This window comes from Sorex fumeus, unplaced genomic scaffold (assembly GCF_029834395.1).
Source record: "Sorex fumeus unplaced genomic scaffold, SorFum_2.1 ptg000037l, whole genome shotgun sequence".
Lineage (NCBI taxonomy): Eukaryota > Metazoa > Chordata > Mammalia > Eulipotyphla > Soricidae > Sorex > Sorex fumeus.
In genome coordinates, this window is record NW_026606094.1 from 36541163 (window position 1) to 36565881 (window position 24719).

Below are 24719 nucleotides of genomic sequence, written 5' to 3' on the forward strand. Positions count from 1 at the left end.
TTAAAGTTGGCATAAATGTTAAAAAGCAAAGCACACAATGATAAGAAAATTTTAGTGGCAACGATAAAAAAATTCTAATATCACAACTAACTATTTAGTACAAATTGGAATATGAAATGTCAAGATAGGGACCAGAGAGAGAGAGTCCAGTGAGTGCAGTGAGTAAGACATATTCTTGCATGTATCCAACCCAGGCTATATCCCACCAGGAGTGAGCCTTGAGCACAGAGCCAGGAGTGAGTCCTGAGTACCACTGGGTGTGGTCCAAAAGCCAAAAAAAAGCTTTTTCAAGAAAATTCACAAAACAATTTTATTTTTGTAGTACAAAAATAAAATTAAATATTGATTAAATATTTAATTAATTAATTAAAATGGATTTATATAGTTTAGCATTTAATGTTTACTGCATATTTTATCCAATATTAGCAAATATATGGATAAATACCTTATCATAAGCATATACCTAGTTAAAACATGAAAGGCACAAACTTTTTTGAGATGAATTTTGCAATATGTGTATAAATATTTTAAAATATTCTGACCAGTAATGGAGTGATAGCACAACAGGTAGGGCGTTTGCCTTGCACGTGGCCTACATGGCTAACCCAAGTTCGATTCCTCCGCCCCTCTCGGAGAGCCCGGCAATCTACCGAGAGTATCTCGCCCACACGGAAAAGCCGGGCAAGCTACCCATGACATATTCGATATGCCAAATACAGTAACAATTGTCACAATGTAGACTGGGCCCGCTCGAGCAAATTGATGAACAACGGGAGAACCGTGACTGTGACCTAACCTACTTTTAATCAAATATGTTCAGAATTTTTATTATGAGGTTTTCAATGTGCAGCTTCTTTTGTAATAGTTAAAAACTGGATATATAACAAATTTGTAACAATGACATTTGATGAAATAATAGTGGTAATTAAAAGTAGTCTTAAAAAAATATAATGACATGGGAAAATGCACCTACCAGAATATGAAATTTAAAAAAAAAAGAATTATGTATAGAATTTTTTTCTGGAATGCATTAGAAAGCATAAAACAGAAGAAACATCCAGAAATTATAAGCCACCTCAGAATTCTAAATTACACCTGACTTGTATATATATAACTTGCAACTTTTAACAATGAACAGTGCTTTAACTTTGAAATTTAAAGTGAATGTAATCATGGTGCTTTAGAAATAGAAGATGCATTAACTCTATGAATTCTCCTGTGGACAAATTTTGTACATATCTAAGACTAAATAGACAAACAGATCCCTGACTGCCCACACCCTCTGCCTTGCTTTGTCCAAACTGTACTGTTAACCCATTTTTTATAGGCTGAAATAAAGACATTTATTCAGTGATTATCATTTGACTAATGTTCAAAATAGATACAAAATGATGCACCTCAAAATTTTATCACACTTTTCTTTCCTGGATTAAACTGGGGATGATATGAAAGAACAGGAATAGTTCTCTTTTGTTTTATTCTCCACTCCCTTCTCACTTCATTTAGGCTAATTTCCATTGTGGTAAATAATTCACTTTATTTTTTTTAGTATAGTACCTTTGTATCTAGGGACAATCTTTCCAAACTCTTGTTAATCCATAACATACTCTTGGGAAGTAGGTAAGAAATAAATAGAGAAAAGGGAGAATGGAAGGCAAGGTCAAGGTAGGAAAAGATGACAGTAAAAACACACACACTTGTCTCAGTCTTCCATCATGTTTAAAGTGGGACTTGTATTACAGCAATATTGAAGAGAAAAATGATTTCTGAAATACTGGTCTTCAGAACTTCTATGTAGTAGAATTCAGACCTCACATTATATCCCTGTGTATGAGCATATATCTGGAGTAAGACTATTTAATTTAGTTCTAGCTTTACATTGAAGATATATGAGAAACTGGGCACTCAGTTTCCTTTTTTTTTTTTTTGGCCTCAATTTTGTCATCTGGAAAACAACGGATAATAATAAAAGTCCAACAAATAGTATTTGTTGTAAATGATTAAATGAAATTATAAATGTAAATCATTGAAATTAGTTCTTGGAACACAGTGAATACTAGAAAAGTATTAGCTAACCTTATTAATGATAAAATATTGAGGTTTTCATTTTGTTTATTAATTATTTTTCCATTGGTTTGTAGTCACTCCTGGCCTTCCTGGCTCTGAGATTAGAGATCACTAATGGTGGTGCTCGGAGTACCATATGCTGTGCTGCCAATTGGGTCAGTCACAATGCAAGGCAAGTACCGGAACCCTGTTACTATCTCTCCAATTCTTAAAATATTGTTTCCATCTAAATCTACATAATTAAACATTCAACTCTGCAGACTAATAGCAAGTGCAACACTGACCCACGTCTCTACTCCTGGTTAAGAAGGAGATTTGCATAAGCTTAAAGGAAGTTACTGTCTCTCAGATACAGTTAAGCTGAAAGATGAGGTTCCACCACTGAGGCTGTACATGCTCTCAGATATCATGTGTAGAAAACTTTATCCCCCTTTACTGTCACCCGAAGTAGGGGTTTCTGGTTACTATATAACTATAATAAGTGAACACAGTGAAATGAGAAGACTGCTGCAATTAAACTCTTCACTATTTGACCTTAAAGGGTAACTCATGGGAAACTTAACATTATTTTATTGGAATACAAAGATTTTCACTCTATAAAATACTTTAAATTTCTTCACAGGAAGTCTTAACTATTTATTTGATTATTTTTCCTCTGGACTCATTATATAATCGATACTGATAAAATATGAAAATGTTCATACTATTAATGAAGCACTCTTGTTATTATTAAAAATAATTTAGAGACTTTTGTAACCAAGGCATTATTTTTCTCTCACAAATTCAAAAATTATTGACGATTTTAGAGATCTAGGAAACTAGAGTTGGGATATATTACAGAGTAAAATGATTAGAGAAATGGAAGGAAAAATATTATAGAATAATTTTTGCAACTTTCAATTTTGTCAAAATATATGTGAAAATATTTTTCTATTGCATTTTATATTAATATTAACATGTTTCAACTAACATAAATGTTGTTGAAAAGATCTCGCTTAACAATAATAACGCAACTGTAGCACTGCACTCTCCTCCCATTGTTCATCGATTTGCTGGAGTGGGCACCAGTAACGTCTCCATTGTGAGGATTGTTCTTACTGTTTTTGGCATATCAAATATGCCACGGGGAGCTTGACAGGCTTGCCGTATGGGCAGGATACTCTTGGTAGCTTGCCGGGTTCTCTGAGAAGGATAGAGGAATTGAACCCGGGTCAGCTGCATGCAAGACAAATGCCCTACCTGCTGTGAAACAGAACACTGGGCATAATCATATATTACTTTCTAGTTCTGTTTTGATGATTCCTTTTGCAATACATTGTGAAGATTGTCATTTGAGGACATCTATATCCTTTATCAGATTAAAAACTCCACGAGAGCAGATACTTAGTCTAACAAATAATAAACTCATGTTTTGTCTCTTAATAACTGTTGAATATGAATGAACAAGAGTGTTGTCTAGGATTCTTGGTCTTTAATTATCCCTTTAAGTATTTATTAGCTATCGCATGGCATGTTTTATTTTTTTCACATTGACAAAGTAATACATTTTAATCAAATTATGCTTTCATAGAACACATACTGTTTTTTAATTAAATGTGAAACAATACTGAGCTAAATATCATTAGGTTGTTGCATGTAAAGGCCATTTTAGAGGATGTTGCAGAAAGTCTCAAGCTGTCTATGGTTCTGCCTAAGGTCAGAAACGTTTTTCCTCTTGAATTACAGTCAGGAAGTAACTTATTTTGCCAAAAAAAAAAAAAAACCAAAAAAACGTAAATCCCTCCATCAACACAGTGCAAGAAATCAGTGCATAACACAGAGCATCTGGCCTGAATCAGATAACTCTGATGAGAAGAGGCAGTCAGAACACAGCACTGCTCAGTCATTGCTGAAGATAAAACAGGGAAGGCAATTTGGGAGAGGATGCAGGACAACTTGTACAATGTAATCCAGACAGGATGCCCCAAAGAAGATTAGGTTAATCGTACGGTCTAGGTCTAGAAGTTTTCTCTAGTTCTCCAGTTAGCTGAAATTAGAATTGTATAGAAGCCTCCCATAATGTATTCATTTTTAAATTAATTAAAATGATTACACTTAAGTTTATATTATTTTTAGTTATTGTACCAGACACTCTTACTCATTTTGAATCCTTCTTAATAATAATGGAAATTTAAGAGTTTTCTAAATACTGTAAATTCAACCGCAACTCAAATTAAATCAGTTGTACGTTCACAATGTTAAAAGAACAGATAATACAATTTAGTGTACATAAAAGTATACTGTATATAAATAAAAATACCTAAACCTAGAAATATAACATTTTCAGATGGCTTATTTTTAGTATTAAAATGTACTTCAAATATTTATGATAAAATTCTAATATTGAATTGACACGTTAGAAAGCCAGAAATTCTAAATTTATAAAAATATTTTCATTCCTTCTGAAAAGTAGAATATCACACATTTTTCAACATAGTTTATACCATTTAATTTTTACACAGAATATGCTGGTATAATCTTAAAAACACTTTAATGTCATTGATTTAGCAAAACCCAATATAAATATTTACTAATATATCAGTTCCAATTTAATAACAATATTTTTTACAGTGTCTTACTTACATTGGCATCTTTCCCAGCTAATTTACATAATTCTACTCGTTCTTTTGCAGCAGGCCAGTAAATCTGTAAAACATTTCAAGGTGTGTTATAATTTAAATATCTAAAATATCCCACAATTCTAATTAGAAAAGTCAATATTTGAAATTGAAGAGTGGATATCAAACCAACGGCATGTTTTTAAAGTTGAGGCAAGAATTTTGGAACTTTTTTTTAAATATTTATAATATTTCCCAAGACACTACCAAAAAACATTTAAAAAGAAAACGGTGCAGGAGAATTCATTTTTATTTACCTTTTAATTTTTCTAAAATAAATTCAGTAGATGATTCTATATATTCAGAGTCATAGCTTCTTATTGTGATATCAATGGAACTCCATGTTAGCATTTGCTTATGTAAGAAATTATTCTCTCCACCTTGTTTTTCTGTTACCTCAGAGTACAGGTGTATTATAAATATTAGATACGAAGCTTGGGAAATATGTCTCTGTCAGAAAGCATAAATATTATCACATCGAGTCAAAGACCAGTGTGGATTTAATGACAATACTTAATGTGCCTGGATATCATGTATCTGTCACTTTGCTAAACATATTTATCATATTAAGTATTATCTTATTAAATCTCATAAAGACCCTTTGGAATAGCTATATTTACTCTCATTTCCAAGTCAGAAAACATAAAGTACAGCTATTAAATAATATATCAAGGACAAGAAGTTAGCTCACAGAAGAACCAAAATAGGATCTAGAGTCTATCCTCCTTCTGAACTTCGAGTCCATCAACCACTATATACTGGGTATTCTTCGGGCCAATGATTAAAAACAAGGAAAACAAACTTCTTGGTTGGTAGTTTTTAGTCACGCTTTAACAGCCTTGAATTTATAACAAAGGTTTTACTTTATCTTTTCAACAAACTTCAGAAATTCCGTCAGGAAGCTTTTGAAAAATAAGGTTCAAACAATCTTATTGCTCCATCAACTACAGACAAGAAGGAACAAGAAAAGCACGCTCTGAGTTGCTTATAATGTTTCAAGTGTTCCCAACAAACTTTTATTATGTTTCTCACCAATGTTAGCAGAAAATGTTTTAATAGGTAAGAAAAAAAGGAAAATAACCTGAGGGAATGCATTTAAATAGACTTGTTAAACCTGGAATTAACAAATGATTTAGAAGGCACTAGTTTTTATATGATATTATCTGATGGTGAAATTTTAAGGTTTTATGTCTGTAAATAAAGAACATACAATTACACTCAAAACTCATAATGACAGAAACAGTGAAATTATTGAGGCTTTAAAGAAAGTAGGATTGTTCATTTAAGAACACATTTGAACAACATACAAATCACAATCATAAGTATACATAGACAGGAAGGCTGAATCATAAATAGGTTCAAATTGTATGCTTATGGGCAAAATTTACTCAGAAATAGTTTAAAACACTACAATTTTATTTCCATAAAATTTTGAATAATAGCAAGCAGTAAAATGTAAACTGAATCTTCAGCAATTAAAACTAATAGGGGTGAAAATTAGTCATTAATTATTAGATAAAAATTGTATTTCCCAACTGTACATTTTCCATAGTAGCAAGATCCTTTCAAAATAAAGTTTGAAACTATTAAAATAGATAACTATATATGTAAATGCAATAATTAAAAGGAAAATCATGAGTGTGACAAACAGAAAATTCAGAAAGTTACCCAGAATAAAAACTTTAAATTGATATTAAGAAGTAAGTTATTCACCATATCTTAATTTTAATCTAGATGGTGCATTCTGGGGTGTTTAATACAATATCAAAACAAGTAAGGGCCAGAAATATAGCTCTGTAGTAGAGCTCTTGCCTTGAATGTACTGAAGCCCTGAGTTTGAAATCTGGCTGCAAAATCAAATAATTAAAAATATAAAATAACTAAGTAAATAAATCATAATGGATCAGGCATAGGGCAATTGACAGTAATATGCTATCAACCTTAAACCATGAGTCCTACATAAATATATAGTAAAATTGAAATTATTGCAACTGTCTGGAAACTCAAGAGATTTTTGAACCTATTTTGGGGTTTGCTTGATTAAGCACTGGTGGCAGAAAATACTAAACTGCACATCATTTCTTTCCCTTTTTAAAAACAGTACTTTGGATTATTTTAAACTGTGTTTAATAACTTACAAGATTAAGGTATACTATAATGTTTTGTTAATTGTAGTGAAATATATATAATATAAATTTTATCTTAACCATTTTATTTTTTTGTTGGCTTTTTGGGTCACACCTGGCGATGCACAGGGGTTACTCCTGGCTCATGCACTCAGGAACGATTCCTGGCAGTGCTCGGGGAACCATATGGGATCCTGGGAATCGAACCCAGGTCGGCCAGCCGTGTGCAAGGCAAACGCCCTACCTGTTGTGCTATCACTCCAGCCTCTGTCTTAACCATTTTAAACATATAATTCAGTATTATTAGGCATATTCACTAATGCAACCAATCTCCAGAATAACTTTTTGTCTACAAAATCTAAATTCTGCATATTTTCACTCTCAATATTAGAGGTAATTTTCAGAGGACAATATTGTATCTTTGACTGTAAACAAGTAGTACACAGAACACACGACAATGATTGATTTGTTTACAATTTTAATCCTTAGCTCATTTTATTTGGTTTACAACTAGATTAATATTTGAGTCATTTCAGTATGTTGGACCTCATTCTTTTAGTTTTATAAGATGGAATAATAAAAACATTTTAGAAGTAAATTACAGAGATACTTAGATATTTGTACATGAAAATCTAAACATCTTTAATATTAACAACAGAATTAATAATAGAAGAAAATAATTCATAATTTTTAAATTAGTGAAGCAAGGACAAGAAAGACTCTCATAGGGTTTTATTTCATACTTCAAATAGTACAAGGGCAACTGAGTTAAAGTTTCAATTATGACTGAAAATGCTGCTAATAGAGATCATTTGAGATTGATGGTGCGGCTCATGTGGCAGTGACTGTACTGTATGTGTAAAGTCCTGAGTTCAGTGTTTGGTGCTACATATCTCTGCCACTTGAACACTACCAATTGCAGTTCTGGTGGCCTCTGAGCAGCACTGGTCCTAGCACTGCTTGAGTGCTAAGTCCCAAAGGAAACTAGTAACAATAAAAAAAAATGCATTTGGGGCTAGAGCAATAGAACAGTGAATATGGCACTTATCTTGCACGTGGTCCACCTGGTTCAACCTGCAGCAGCCAATATGGTCTCTCAAGCCCTTTCAGGGGTTATCCTTGAGCACATTGCCAGGACTAAGCACTATGCTCAGTGATCACTCCTGAGGCTCAAGAGCCACTATATAATTATGTAATCTTTAAATAAATCTAGATTAACTTTAAAATAGGGGTTATTATTTAAAGACCAAAAGGTATGGAGCACTCTTTATATGAATGTTTAGGTATAAAAGAAAATTCAAAAGTAAAATTCTAGCAGTTATGTTAATAACTCCTGTGTTCATTAGACACATTGAAAACCCATCTGTCTACCTGGTAAAGTATGGTACTGACCAGGAAAGATTTGAGTCTTTTAAAGCTCTGTAAACAAGTGGGGTGACTGACTATCCAGAGAGATACAAAGTAAGAAGGGAGCAAAGATATTGGCAGCAAAGATACTGGCATACCTTGCTCAGGGAACACTCATTGCAGCTAAGTGAGAAGTAAAGTCTGTCTCCATAGTCCCCACTTCTGCAACATTGTTTTACTTTATTTGTTAACAGTTTCAGTTCTTAATGTAATAGTTATAATTAGTTTAATAATTTCAACTGGAGTCATGCCTTAAGGATTGAACACTGAATCAGTAACTGAAGATCTTTCTATTTGCAAAGAAATGAAACTCTAAAAGATTTTTTCAATGGTTTTCTTAAACATTTTCAGTTATAGTTAAAGGTCACATAATTATAAATAGAACTGTGTCATTCTAGCCAATAAAATAAAAATCACAAGCTTCAGAAGACCCAGTTTTTGATTAACAAATAAGTGTTATACAAAGCAAACAAGCAGTGAGAATTTATTGGAATATCGAAGCTTAGTTTAATAAATCGTTTAAATTTTGTTGTATGGCATATTTTCTTCAAAATAGTTTCTCATTTTACACCATTATTTTGAATATCATAAAATCTATAATTCTCAAAATAGAAACTGTATTTGTGTCATTAGTATTATAAAGGTCTAAAGAGTTATGAAGTTAATTTTACTTGATAAGGTAACATTCAGTTCTTTTAAAAATAAAGATTTTTATTGAGATTTTATATATTGGCTTATTTCGACAGGATACTGTCAAGAAGTTTCGAATCATAGAATTACCTTAATTATAACACCATTGGAGTTATCTGGTTGCCTTCCAGACTATAAACAATTCTTAAAAGAAAAAAATCATGTAGTTAAGCCAATATTAAAAGATAACATTTTAATTATGACTTAGGTTTGGAATTTTCTTATTCTTGACAACCAGTCATTAGAATAAATGTTTGTTTCAATTATTTTCCTTTAATTCCTTAAAATTAAAGAAACAGATTCCTCTCAATTCAATATAAAAGCAAAGCCAAACAAAAACTAAAAACAACAAAATAAACACACTTATATGTTTTTCAAAAATGTTCTCAAAAATCATTTTTGTTTTTCAAAAAATATTCATAGTATTATATAACTTTCTCTATTTCTATATAAAAGCATTTTGCCACTTCCATATATTTCTCACTATAATTGTATGTTTGTTTTGTGTGCATGTGTGCATACATTGTTGAGGGGGGGGTCACCTACACAAAAGCAGACGTTCACAAAATCCAACAGGAACCTGATATACTTTTAGTTGTCCTGTTTGGACACTTTGAGAATGTCTCACTTGGACAGATACCCTGCCTCACACTTAAAAACTACACTTCCATAACAGTTCATTCAATCAGGCAGCATGCACATTTTGAGAGAGAAAATACTGCCTCTGGGATTTTAATTTCTCAACAATAGTAAGGCACAAACTACCTTGAACTTCATTTGTCTTATGCATATGCAGTAACATTCAATTTTAAAAGATACAATAGCAGGTCAAAACAGATCACATATGCTGCTTCTTACAGCTCATGGAGCTGTACTCCATTTTTGAGAGTTGGGCAGATACTTTTTTTTCCACTCAAAGAGAGGCATATCAGTAGCAGGGATGCCACTTGCCAAACTGTCACATTTTAAATGTCCTGAAATACTCCTACAGAAAGCTAGTTCTTCACTAATATGATGTTATATGCCAAGTATAGGCTTTAAAATGGTCATTTTGATGATGAGTAGTTTTGAAGTCCTTAAAATTTGACATCAAATTTCTAGAAAGGTATACAGCTACATTTTCTCCACCCACAGAAAATAAAAACATCAGAAATTAAACATATCTCTTGTGTAGATCTACATGAGTCCAAACATTCTTCTCAGTATAATTATCTAAGTAGTAATTACTAATTGTATCACTTCTAACCAATTAGTGAATAAAAGATATTCGAATTTTCATGTTAATCTTATACATCAAGTTGATAAGTTACAAAATAATGTGGAAAACAAAATTAAGTTATAAATTTTTACACCTGAAAGTGAAAATTAATGGGTTATTGTTGTTTTAGTTTGTTTGGGTTTTAAGGCTACACCCGGGGATAGTCAGGGCTTACTCCTAGCTTTGTACTCAGTGATCACACTTGGTGGGTTTTCAGAAGTGATTTGAAAAATTGAAAGTTAAAGAAACAAACTTCTTGATACTTTATTTGTCTAACTTAGGAGATAATATTTGACTCCATTTTAATTAATTTTATATTAATGTAGCAATGTAGCACTGTCCTCCCATTGCTCATCAATTTGTTTGAGCATGCACCAGTAATGTCTCCATTGTGAGACTTCTTGTTACTGTTTTTGGCATATTGAATACGCCACGGGAAGCTTGCCAGGCTCTGCCATGCAGACGGGATACTCTCGGTAGCTTGCTGGGCTCTCCGAGAGGGATGGAGGAATCAAACCCGGGTAAGCCGCATGCAAGGCAAATGCCCTGCCCACTGTGCTATCGCTCCAGCCCTTATATTAATGTAATAATAATAAAAATTAAATTTAACATTATTTTATGGCCAAATGTTATATTTACTATTTAAATTAATGTTATTAATTTAATATTGATAAAATAATAATAATTATTCAAACTCAAATAATATATGTAGTTTAACATGTAGTGTCTGGGATCGAATTTGGGTCAGTCGCTTGTAAAGCAAGACCAATGCTCAGTATACCATCACTCTGGCCTTATACAGATTAATGTTTTTAAACAAAAATATCTGATAAATCAGTTCCCAATACTTATATCAATTAATATATGATAGCATGTTTTGTGCTTTTTTCATATCCACAATAAAAATTAATAAATTACCGGGAATTAACTTTTTATTTGACACTAAAAGGTCAAGTAGTCACTTTGTATATTTTCTTTGTAGAAATTATATAGATTACAGACAAAAAGAGATACTGTAAAAAATTGAAACTGGTTTCAATTTCAGTTAGAGAATTGGTACAGGAGTTAATGCTCTTGCCTTTAACATGACTGATCTCACTTTGATCTCCAGGACTACACATATTCCCAGAGCACTGGCATAAGTGATCTCTGAGCACCAGCTGGTGTGACCCAATCCTGACCTCCTACACAGAAGAAAACTGTCTCCACTTCCACCTTATATATATCATATAATATAAAGTTATATTTTAAACAATTTTTCAAGAGATTTAATATTGATTTTAATTAAAACATAGTAAGAGTTGCATGCAGTTAGATGTATGGTGATGATCTACTTAGTTTGACTTTGCTTCTTTCCAATTGAAACTGAACACTTTTTTGTTTGTTTTTGGTTTTGCAGGGGGTACACCTGGCAAGGCTCAAGGGTAACTTCTCCTTTTGCATTCAAGAATCAATCCTGGTAGTATTTGCGGGATCAGGTAAGATACCGGGGACTGAACCCAGGTTGTTCATGAGCAAGGCAAGTGCTCTACACACCATACTATCGTACTATCTTTCCAGTCCAATATTTTTGTCTGAGCTTTTTCACTTTTTTTTTCCAATTTGAATAACCAAGATGAAATCTCAAGTTAAAATACTGCAATGCCCCTATAAAGGCCCTCCCGTTGTTCATCAATTTGCTCGAGCGGGCCCAGTAACGTCTCCATTGGAGACTTTGTTGTTACTGTGTTCGGCATATCGAATACGTCACGAGGAGCTTGCCGGGCTCTGCCATGTGGGCGAGATACTCTTGGTAGCTTGCCGGGCTCTCCGAGAGGGGCGGAGGAATCGAACTCGGGTCGGCCATGTTGACTGCGTGCAGGGCAAACGCCCTACCGCTGTGCTATCGCTCCAGCCCTGTGCTATCGCTCCAGCACTTCATTAACAACTTACTTAACTCATTAACAGTTATCATTAGGCAAGGTGCAAATGTCAGACAATTTACTTTTAATTATTCTTAGACAATCTTAGACAAGTTACAGAAACATTCAAATGATAAGGCCTTACAACAACATTCTAAGGAAATTCTCATTATATCTGCTCAAGTTTCATCCTTGGGGGAACAGTTTAATTGATTCAATTTAGCAAGTTGAGACTTGTTAAATGCCCTCTGCCCTAATCCAAAAATACAAAACTACTAAATGAGGCAAAGAAGGAAACCACAACTTGTTTATAAAACTGAGTTAAAGACAAAAAAAAATCAGAGCCCCCAAATGTAAGTTGCTCTGTCAAAGGACAAGATTCAAGTGTGGGCATAGAAAAACATTGTTCTGAGTGTCATACAGTTCCAAAGATCTGAACCAAAAGAACAATCAATACTATGGTTGGGCCTAAAGACAGAGATAAATGTTATCAAATAATGAAGCATTGAAAAATAATAACAGGAACACAAAGTAAAGCTAATAAGACTGAAAGTGATTCCAACAGAAAGTGTTACAGTTCGAAAGTATATTTATCAAATTTGGGGGAGGGGGGAGCATTCTTAGATGTACATTCAACAGCAGGGTTCAGAAGTTGATGAATCCAGCTCATTCTTCTGATCTATCACTCATATCTTCTTTCATGAAATCTCTCCTTTTCCTTTTAAGGATGCAATTCTGACCTTGTCTCATGATTTTTGCCATATTCCACAAGCATCTCTGTTTTCTAATATATTTGTCCTTATCACAGACACTGGCCATTCCCTTTTTGCACATAAATTTCACTTAGTGACATTTTAGTACAAAAAAATATGTGTTTGAGTTGCTATTGTACTATTTGATAGCAGCAAATGTTTCATGTAAAATATTATCGTAGTGTTATATTCAGAATGAGCTCGTTCCACCTGGAATATATCTGACCTTAACTGGATGGTCTCTTTTGATAACTTTTCATTTAAAGATAATGTCTACAGAAAGTTTATCATTGATAATCAATCTGAAGTGATATTTATAAAACATCACATTTTAAAAATGACAATGAGATGCAGATCAAAACCACAATGAGATACCATCTCACACCTCAGAGACTGGCCCACATTCAAAAGAACAAAAGCAACCGATGCTGGCGTGGATGTGGCGAGAAAGGGACACTCCTTCACTGTTGGTGGGAATGTCCACTGGTTCAGCCCTTCTGGAAAACAGTATGGACGATTCTCAAAAAATTAGAAATTGAGCTCCCATTTGACCCAGCAATACCACTCCTGGGAATATATCCCAGAGAGGCAAAAATGTATAGTCGAAGTGACATCTGCACTTGTTTGTTTATTGCAGCCCTCTTTACAATAGCCAGAAACTGGAAGAAACCTGAATGCCCAAGAACAGATGACTGGTTAAAGAAACTTTGGTACATCTACACAATGGAGTACTATGTAGCTCTTAGAAAAGATGAAGTCATGAAATTTACATACAAGTGGTACAATATGGAAAGTATCATGCTAAGCGAAATGAGTCAGAAAGAGAGGGATAGACATAGAAAGATTGCATTCATCTGGGGGATATAAAGTAACAAAGTATGAGATTAATACACAAGAATAGCTGAGATCAGCACCAGGAGGATTACTCCATAACTTAGAGGCCAGCCGGGTATCCTAGAGGAAAGGGCTATTCAGATAGAGAAGGGAGCACCAAATAAAGGATGTTTGGAGGATCCTCCCAGGAGGGGAGATGCATGTCGAAAGTAGACTATGGACTGAACATGTTTGCCACTCAATGCCTCTTTTGCAGACCACAACACCCAAAAGGAGAGAGAGAACACAGGGGATTGCCCTGCCACAGAGACGGGGGGATGGGGGGATGGGGGTGGGAGGGATATTATCCATGGTGGTGGAAAATGGGCACTGGTGGAGGGATGGGTATCTGATCATTGTATAATTGAAACCAAAGCACAAAAAATTGTAAATCTACAACTTTAAAAAAAATAAAATAAAATAAAGGGAAAAAAAAATAAAAAAAAAATAAAAATGACAATGATTTGCTTTCCTTTTCCCCTTTTTTTTTCTTCTCCATCAACTTCCAAAAATATCAGAGGCACCAGAAGAGAAGAGGCATAAACTGTTATATTTTCAAAATATTACCAGCATCTCAGAGAGTGCTAGGAATATAACAGAAGCTCAATAAATATAAACAGCTTAAAATTAAGAGAAATCTCATTGTGCTGATAAATTAAAAAAACTTTTAAAAAATCCATAAATGGGTTAATATTATTAAACAACCTAGGGAAACTGTAAAGTTATACCTGTAGATAGATTACAGAATTTTATAAGAAATAAAGATGGCACTTTCCAGCATAAACCTCTTTGAAGTTAGTCACCACTTGAGTGACAAGAGACAATGCTTCTTACACTTTATAGCACCTGGCACAGCATTAGAGAGGTACACCAAGTACTAAATAATCATTGAGTAGTGATCTACAGTGTCTCCCTGAAAACTGGATACACAAAAAGTGTTCTTGTCAAAATTCTGTTAAGAGTCTGAGCAGTCTGACACTTCCTGACAGTCAACAGTGACCAGATGGGACCTACACATCAGCACTCGGGCTGGAGAGCCAACACATCTATGAACAAGATGATTATTTTTCCTCCATGATAACTAGCATGTACTCTGCAGGCAGTAGGAACAAATGAATCAGCATGAAACTAAGCAGGGTCCCATATACCAAAACTAATTTACTGGGATGTTCACATAGCTTCCAAGAGTTTAAATTCTTATATAAGCTTTAAAGCAGGTGTGGTCCAAAACAAACAAATTAAAAAAAAAAAGAGTGGTGATTGTTATCAATAACTTGATTATTAATGAGAAATTAATTATTCTGAATCTTTATCATCAAATAATATATTTAGAAAGTGACCTATTAGATGGGAATATCTCATTTAACTATAAAGTACATTATGGAAACTGAAATTGAAAATTCCTTCTGAATTATAAAAGCATTTCTCCTTATACCCATTATAAAAAAATTCAGAATACTCATGTACTAAAATCCTCTTGTTTAGGAGTATCTCAAGAAAAAGAAAAAATCAGTGAGTTACTTATGCTACAGAAAGAAGAATGGTAAAATAGTTCAATGAAAAATTATTATATTTAAAATTATAAACTGACTCTGACAGTTACTTTGCCAATATATGCACTTAAAAATTGTGACACAGTTTTACAAATTTATAGTTATCTGAATAATTTTATAGGTATATACCTAATTTTTATGTTATATAATAGAAAATTATACAAATTGAAGTAAAAGGAAAAATTTTACTCAGATGACTTTTTATCTAAACATTTTACAAAATGCAAGGTTAAATCCCTTATTGGATCTAACTTTTAGGTTGAGTATTTCATACTTAAGTATAGTCAATATTTCCTCTTATATAATTGCTTTTAGGATGGAACAAAGGAATAACTTTTGAGAACTAAATTTTATATATTGAAAAAAATTATCTCAGGTTGTTGTATAATGTAGTTATCTTACACAGATTATAACATTTACTTATTGCTTTGAATCATTATTTTCATGTTCCAAAATCCATAGCAAACACACTCCAGAAACATATATAGTATTTTACATAAAATATAAATGAATTATTTGAACAAACATTTTTAAGCATCTCACTATTTTTCCTTCAACACTAGTAATAGTAAATAGTTTTATATTAGGATCCAGTTTACATGACTTCATTCTTTACTAACAGACAGCAATCCTTGGAACACTATACACACACACACAAGCACACACACAAATATATATATATATATAAAACTTTGCTATATACCAGTTTTAACATATTATACTTTGATTTACTTATACTTTGATTAATAAAATAAAAATAAAAGTGAACATTCTAACAATTAGAAAGTCACTGTCACTGTCACTATCCTTCTGTTCATCGATTTGATCAAGAGGGCCCAGTAACATCTCCATTTTGAGATTTGTTGTTACTGTGTTTGGCATATTGAATATGTCACAGGTAGCTTTTCAGGCTTTGATGTGCGGGCAAGATACTCCTGGTTGTTTGCAGGGCTCTCCGAGAGGGGCGGAGGAATCAAACTCGGGTCAGCTATGCTGGCTGCATGCAAGGCAAATGCCCTACCCTCTGTGCTATCACTCCAACCCAACAATTAGAAAGTAAACTTTAAAATTGTTTGAAGTGGATTTATTAGTCCATTATATTTCCTTTTATCTAGAATGTTAGAGGTTGCTTTGTTTAATCTCAACAGAAATACTACAGAAAAACAAGGGAAGTAAGATGTAAAACAGCAAATGTTTTGATTGAGGCCCATATGGTCCAAAAGATAAATAATACTCAAAAGAATATTAACATTCTCCATTTAGTTTCCCCTATGATTTTTGTGTGTGTACTTTAGGAATGATATATAATGAGGTTATCCATTACATTTTTGGGTAAGACATTATTTTGAAAGATCATTTTCTTAGTCTTCATTTATAGTAAAATGTTCAAAGAGAAATTGAGCTGAGGAAAAATTTAAAATGAGATGTTATCTTAAGATATAAAAGTTTTCATGGTGGGGGTAAAAAAATCTAGATGAGTTCATTAATTTTCTGTCTAAAAAAATTTTGAAAGTTGTAGTTTAGAAAATCCCTTTCCCTTGTAAAGTGAGTTTTGCCTGAGACAGTGGTATCATGTGTCTTACAATCCCCAGGGTAATAATTTGTTAGATGCTAGGGAAGATGCTTTGATGGGAGCTTGGGATGCACTGGCAGTCTTACGTACAGTTGTGGGACACTAAAGATAATGTTTTATGGTGAGGTGCTGTCAAACTGCGATATAAACAGAGATCAGGCTTACTGGTTATATTATATAAACTTTAACTATGTGAAACTGTCCATAAAAAGAAAAAAGCACCATGCAGTTTTAATGGAAAAGAAGCAGGCCATACTCAAAAATGAAAAGCCATGAGCTCACCTGAGGTCCTTTACCAGAGGATTGAGAAAAGAGACTGTAGAAATTAATATTTGTTGAAACTGACAACTCTCTCCAGTTAAAGAATGAAGACAGAGGTGAAATGCAGTCCATCAAACTGCAGGAGAGAACTCTGGAGGCGGGCATTGCAAATATCCACAAGGTGCTTAGAAAAAAAAAAGTCATAGAATAATCTCTCTGAGGGTAATAGTAGTGGAGACACTTAAATAGCCTCTCTTCCTCCTTTTTCCTAATTTGACTACAGAAGGGTCTATTACTATGTTTAATAGCCTTAGGGAAGACAAGGATCATTCAAGAGAAACAAGAGAGATCTATTAAATCCACCTATGCAGCAGCTCTCCCTCACATGGCACGCAGGGACAGGTAGAGGGGGTGGAGGCTGAAAGTTTTATTACATTAAGCTGGACTTTTTAACTGCTGGATAATAACTGCTTGTATCACCTAAGTGTGACCTCAAAAAAGTCCTGAAGCCTGCTAGAGTTATGGAGTAATAGAACAGGTTGAGGAGGATGGGGAATAGAACTAGTTCATAGAGTAATTCTAAAGGGATCTGGGGAGGTAAGATAAAGTTTATTATTTTTCATGAGCTGGCATACTAGTTGCTGTTAGACAGGTAATGAAAAGAAATAATAATTGCTGTTTCAGCATAAATTTATTTTTCATTGGTCTAATTGTCTTTCTTTAAAGTCCACTTGAAATAAAAGAAAAAAGAAAACCAAGAAGTAAATGCACAAATAATATACATACAAAAGCAGTACTTAGTTTAAGAATTATTTCCTGAAACCTGCTTCTGCTTCCATCCTGGTTTAAAGATCACTCCACCATTGTATAGTTTGAAATGCTTCCAAAAGGAGGAACATTTTTAAGTGGAAGGACCCCAATAATTCATTAACTTAGGAGCTAAACTAAAAAAAAACATTACAACTATGACAAAGAGAGGGGGAGAAAGAGGTTAAGAGAGAGGTGAGAGAGAGAAAGAGGGAGATAGAGAGAGGGAGAGAGATAAAGGAGGGAGAGAAAGGAGAGAGAGGGAGAGAGAGAGAGAATTTTAGCTTGTATATATTACCCTAAGTTTACAGAAAGAGGGCTCTGGATTTTATGTAAACTGTTTCTATGACTACTTAAGATGACTTAGGTAAAGAACGTTCATTTTTAGTCACAGTGATGAATATTATGCAGTTAAGAATCATTTGTTTAGAAGTCAAGGGTCCTTAAACCATATTGTACAAGTGTCAAACATTTCTATTATTATGATGTCTACACTGCGCAGGTTTCTAATGAATCACTTATAAACAAATGATAAATTAAAGTGAATGCCTGTTGATATCTTTTCTCAAGAAATATCCCAATCAATATTCTGATGTATATCTAATATATATAAGTGTATATATATATTCTTATATAGTTATAGAGATATTTATCTAACTTGAGAAATGGTGTAGGATGTTAAATTCTGGGACTAATTTAAATGTAAAATGAGTACATATAGAGAGAAGAAACAATTCCCCTTTACCTCATATCTAAATGTTTCTCTGCATCCTAGCTGAACAAGAAAACAATAAACTTCACATTGCAAGTCCAGACACAAACTATTTAATCAGTTTCCAACAATCTAGTCATATACACAACAACATGAACTAGTTCAAATTCTATTCATAGTATGTGATTCTCCCGTCTTCCTGAATTCTATTTTTGTTTTTGTGTTTGGGTCACAGCAGGCAATTCACAGGGGCTACTCCTGGCTCACGCACTCAGAAATTACTCCTGGCGGTACTCGGGGGACCATATGGGATGCTGGGAAAGAACACGGGTGGGCTGCATGCAAAGCAAATGCCCTACCCACTGTGCTATCACTCCAGTCCCCTCCCTGAATTCTTGTGATATGTGATCTGTCTCACTAGGTTGGACATTCTAGGATTTTTTTAACTTATCTCATAAATAATATATGCCTATGTTATGTTTTGTCTCCCCTATCTAGGACATAGCAATGACAAGACCAGAATTTTCCATTTCATTAAAATGATCACAATACCAAAAACACTCAAATGATTTTATATTTAAAAAAATTAAAACACAGTACATTGGACAAAACACAAAAAATAGGATAAAGCTGTCACTAAACTGTATCCTGTTTTACTTCGGCAAATACAAAAACGGTTTAAATCTCAGAGATTGACAAAAACAAATCAATCCAAGCTGCTTTACTATATATTCTCTTAGAAATGTACTTAATTATGTGTAAGCTGCATGAATGTACTGGAAATTATAAAATATGTTCTTTGAACAATAAATACTTTTTAATTTGGGTGAGGGGCTCCCAATTGTTGCTTAGGAGACCTAGGGATCCCTCCAAACAATTCTGTGCCATCTGGGCCATAGTTCAATGCAAGGGCCCTGGATGCACTGTTGCTTGGGTGCTGTAGTACTAGGGATGACTCAAACTATCTTGGAAGTGCTCACAGACATCCAGGGACTCAGTGCTGCTTGGGGATGTTCTGTTCTCAGGGATGCTTCAGGGCGCCAAGTACAAATTCAGTTCTTCCACAATCAAGATATGCACTTTACCTCTGATCCACTTTTCCAGCACCAAACTTCATGATTAATCTTAAACACTCATATGATGAAAGAATGATGCATTCTTTATATCTTTACATTCAGTTGTAAGCTACTACCTCTCAGCAATGTCAACCCCAACAGGAATATATGTGGGATAAAAGGTATAGAGTATCAAAAAAATTGAAGAGATCGATAAAAGCCTAGATTTCCTCAAAACTCATTTATAAAACCACAGAATACTTTGAAAAAGACAAATGAACTCTTAAGTAAACATGAGAAATGCTTGTAAAGCCTGCAAGGTTTTTAACAATGCATGGCGAAAAAATATTAATTACTTCAAGACTTTTTACTTGCAATGGATAATTCTAAGACTCCTGAAATAAAATTAAATTCATCTACATAATTTTCTTTTTAATAGAGCTAACCTTTATTATGTTTTATAATATACAATATACACTCTTCCTTTGGGTTATCTAGAAAAAAAATCTGTTTGCTTCAAGTACCCTACAATAATGAAAAAAAGAATTGTTCCTTCAGTAAAGTAACTCTATTCACTTTCTCACTGTAGGAGGAGTGATCAATATGATTGATTATTAAATATAATTTTCATTACCTAAGATGATAATTAAACTAGAAAAGTCCTTGCCATTCTTTTGAGTTTAAAAATAGAATTTACTTGTTCCTCACCAATGAGATATGAAAGAGGGTTCTGGATGGGGAATATATTCACACAGCTACTAATGATAATTCTATCAGACAGGACATCTATTATTGCTATAAATAAATAAAATTATTAATAAATAGTATTATTTTATTAGACAATAAATGTCTCCTAGAGTCAGGAACTTTGGAAAGAAAAAAGGCAATAAGTAAAAGAGTCACATTAGATAAGTCCCTTCAAGATAACACTGGACAAATAAGAGCAAGAATGTGAAAGATAATTTCAGGAAGTTTTAGTAACAGTACAGATTTTGAAAGTATTTATTTTGGATAGAATAAACATGGAAATTAGTAAAAGAGAGAGACAGATAGAAGAAGTAAAATATTACTGAGGGGACAAAGAAGAATCTACACCACTGATACTGCAAACAGAGTAGGAATGAACTGAAGGAAATCTTAGATCTTAGACATCAACAGAATTCTTGAGTTCACTGGATTTCTACTAGTTCATAACCTCAGAAGTGGGTCAGAGAGTCAGAGAAAGACACAAGAGGGGTTAAGGTGCTGCCTCAAGTGTTGGTTGTTCAATGCCCAACACTGCAAGGTTTGGTCCCTTGAGAACAAAGCTGGGAACAGCCCCTGCACATGCACGGGTGGGTGTGCCTCCTTACTCAACAAATCACAAAACAAACAAATCCAGGACTGATAAATAGAGAAATCATGATCAAGTTTCTTTCCTTCCTTCTTTCTTTCTTTCTTTCTTTCTTTCTTTCTTTCTTTTCTTTCTTTTTCTTTTCTTTTCTTTTCTTTCTTCTTCCCTTCTTTCTTTTCTCTCCTATATATAATAGGAGAAAATACCAAATGTTTGCTGCCTTATCAGTTTTGCATGTCATCTGAGGCTTTGGAAAAAGGAGGCTACAAAAGGGCCTAATTTTCTTATTGAATACTAAGACAACTTCCTTTATGGTCTCTCTCATAACGTTGATCCCCAGAGCACTCCCTTATAAATGTTCTGTAAGTTAATCTTTATCTCAGGGTTGGTTTATGGAGGAATTCAGTCTACAAAACATTGATGGGAGTGGTATGCACAGTTTCAGATTCATACCCTTTTTCTTGAAATAGGATCACTTCTGGGGCAGGTTCTACTTGTGCCATTTGATCTAATGTTGACGAAAAAAATGTTAAATTAATGTGAAGGTCTGTCCCAAATCTGCCCCAGAGAGAAAAATCCTTATAATAGTTCTTAACTGGAGAGAGACCTTGTAGACCAACTTTGGGAAAGTCTACTAATTGATGTGGTATTCCAATTGTAATATGCATTTATACTTCCTCTTGTGTCTACTAACTTTCTAAAGCATAATTCTAAAAACAAATAGTCTTATCCCTCATATCAAAATATCACTACAAAATTAATCTACCTAACATGTGTCTATAGAGAGGACATATTAGTATCATTCATTATACTGGACTCAAAACAGAACAACAATAATAAGGCTATTATTGCTTTATATTCCTGAATTTTTTTAATCAAGGATTTTCCAATGATTGATTACACACAAAATACTTGTGGCATATATTAAATGATAATGACTATTTTTCAGTAAGCATAGCTCTGTGACAAAAACCTCAAGAAAACATATATCCTAAATTTCAATACTTTAACTGAATACTTTTTTCTAATTTTTTTTAATTTCCCAGAGGAAAAAATTCCCAAGAAGTAACTCATAACTCAATTATGTGTTGAAGATTGCTTTAACTCTAAAGAGTACAAAGGGCATCCTTCAGTTCCACAGAGCCCTAACATGTGTGGTTTCTTCTACAGAGGAGCCTGGATTTTTGCCGAGAGGCTTTGAGCCAATGCAAACCACATAAGTCTAAACACTGCTAAAGTACTATATCTTGACACTTATTTGCTACTGTGGAGTACCTTTTAGCACTGGAGTGATTTATATAAATTTTAAAGGTATATACCTACATAAACATGAATGTTTATCTTTTCATATATAACTCCTTTATGAATAATGAGCATTATATCTATGAAAAAATATCAGTATGTCAGAAATACTCTGATATAGATGCAGAGTTTAAAATGTGTTCAAATACTCATTTATTTCTACAATACTATAAAAGAAACAAATGTTTCATAAATATTTATTTTATTAAATATTAACACATTTCAAACATGGAATATGGCCAAAGAGAGAGTTGCTTAAAATAGTCACAGAAGGAAGTTATGTTATCAGAATTTATTTTAAGCGATGATCTAATACTCTCAGTTCAGATAAATAGACTTTTTCTTCCAATCCCTGAAAGCAGAAACCAGAAAAAAAACCCAATCCCTTTTAGCTATTACACAAAAACTGAGACATATTTATAAAAATATAATTTTAGTTTTGCAGCATCTTTTAAAGAAAAACTGCATGATTGACCAAAATTTCCTTTGGTTTCTTTCACAAAAGGAATTACATCCAAATAAGACATTTACTGATGATTAATATATTAGTGGATATCATCACTAGGTTCTCCTAAGAGCAAAAGTTAATAAAGGAAAAATATATCCTCAAATTAGTATATAGAATGAAAACGTATTACAGAACAAAGAGAAAGTTTTTCTAATTCCAGAACAAAATTAATTACTGAATGAACTATTTTCACTTAGCTGTAAAAAATAAACAGGCTAGGGACTGGAGAGATAGCACAGCCGGTAGGGCGTTTGCCTTGCACATGGCTGACCCAGGTTCGATTCCTGCATCCCATATGGTCTCCTGAGCACTGCCAGGGGTAATTCCTGAGTGCAGAGCTAGGAGTGACTCCTGTGCATCACTGGGTGTGACCCCAAAAGAAAAAAATATATATACAGCCTACAAAATGATTTATTAAAAAGAATTTTAAAAGTTAGATTAAAACAATTCAAGAACAATTATTGATGATACTATAGTACTTAATCTTCTAGGAATAAAGATTAAATGAAATACCAGCATATTATTTGCATTCAAAGATTACTCACTTTTTAAGCCTGACAATTCATAAAAATGTCTTTATGCCTTTAGTGGAGCTTATGGAAAATGTGTAAAAACCGAAATAATTAAAAAGCATAAAAGAGCATTGTTTCTAATGCAAGCACTGATTAAGCAATATTTACACAAATGGAAATAAATTTTTTCGATGCAAAGACAAAACCTTTGTGAGATAATAATACACAAATATCGAGTAACTGATATTTAATTATTAAAAGCATCTCAAGAGGGTTAAATTTGTCATTGTAGGTGAATATTTTGTGAAGCTTCAAGGTCCAAGAATGCCCTGTAAATGATTTCTTTCAATAGAAAGAAGTACTTGTCAACTCAGTCTTGTGAACCCAAGCACTAGCCAAAAACCTTGCAGTGGGTACTGATATTTCTATTAGGATATATCAGAATATGTCAATAAAAAAATAGAAAGAAATCATGATCAAAATATGCAAAATAGGTCACAGATCTTTTCACCAGCTATTCTGTCCTTTTTGGTATTGATATCAATCCTCACGTGCATAGATAATGGTAGCTTGCAAATGATACTTGACAGAGTCTAAAATGTGGTATTATTTCCACTGCGGATCACTACACTAGTAAATATGGTAAGAAAATGTTTTTCTACTTGAAATAATAAATTTATATATATATATGTCAATTTCCTTCTATTATAAGATTATTCTTTATTTTTTAATTTTTTAATTTTTTTGCTTTTTAGGTTACACCCGTGATGCACAGGGGTTACTCCTGGCTCATGCGCTCAGGAATTACTCCTCGCAGTGCTCAGGGGACTGTATGAATGATGGGAATCAAACCTGGGTCGGCCTTTTGCAAGGCAAACGCACTACCAGCTATACCCTTAGCCCCAAGAAAGATTACTCTTAAGGAAACATAGATGAAACACTATTAACCTTCACTCCATGAATATGAATAGGCAGGCCATACTAGAAATCTATTTAGTTACAAAATGAGTGTGTGATTAAAAAATTGCAATGATAAATTGCTACCATAGCCACTCTATCAATTGAAATACACTGTTTGTTAATTGAAGTTCAAACATTAATTTTATAATTCATATAAAGTATCTTAAATCCTTGATAAATAGGTAATATGACAACTTTTTTATATGAAACATTTTTTCTACTCTGTAGTATTTAGTAATTTCTGATTCCTGTCATTCATATTTTAAGAGCATAATATTATACTCATTCGCTTGTAACAAATAATATGTCCATGAACTTAAACTGATAAAAATCCAAAATGCATAGAGATAACATGGTCTTTTGCCATATTTTTGATATGTATATAAATTATTGCATTTGACATTGAGTCATT

At 33.2% G+C, this 24719-nt stretch overlaps 1 protein-coding gene across 1 annotated transcript in view; it reads right to left on the reverse strand.

The window, feature by feature from the left end:
- SEMA3D (semaphorin 3D) overlaps nt 1-24719 on the reverse strand; it is a 154372-nt gene that overhangs the window by 98873 nt on the left and 30780 nt on the right. The window contains exon 3 of the mRNA XM_056118199.1: nt 4690-4752. Within this exon, the coding sequence (XP_055974174.1) occupies nt 4690-4752 (63 nt within the window). The remainder of the gene's footprint in view (nt 1-4689; nt 4753-24719) is intronic.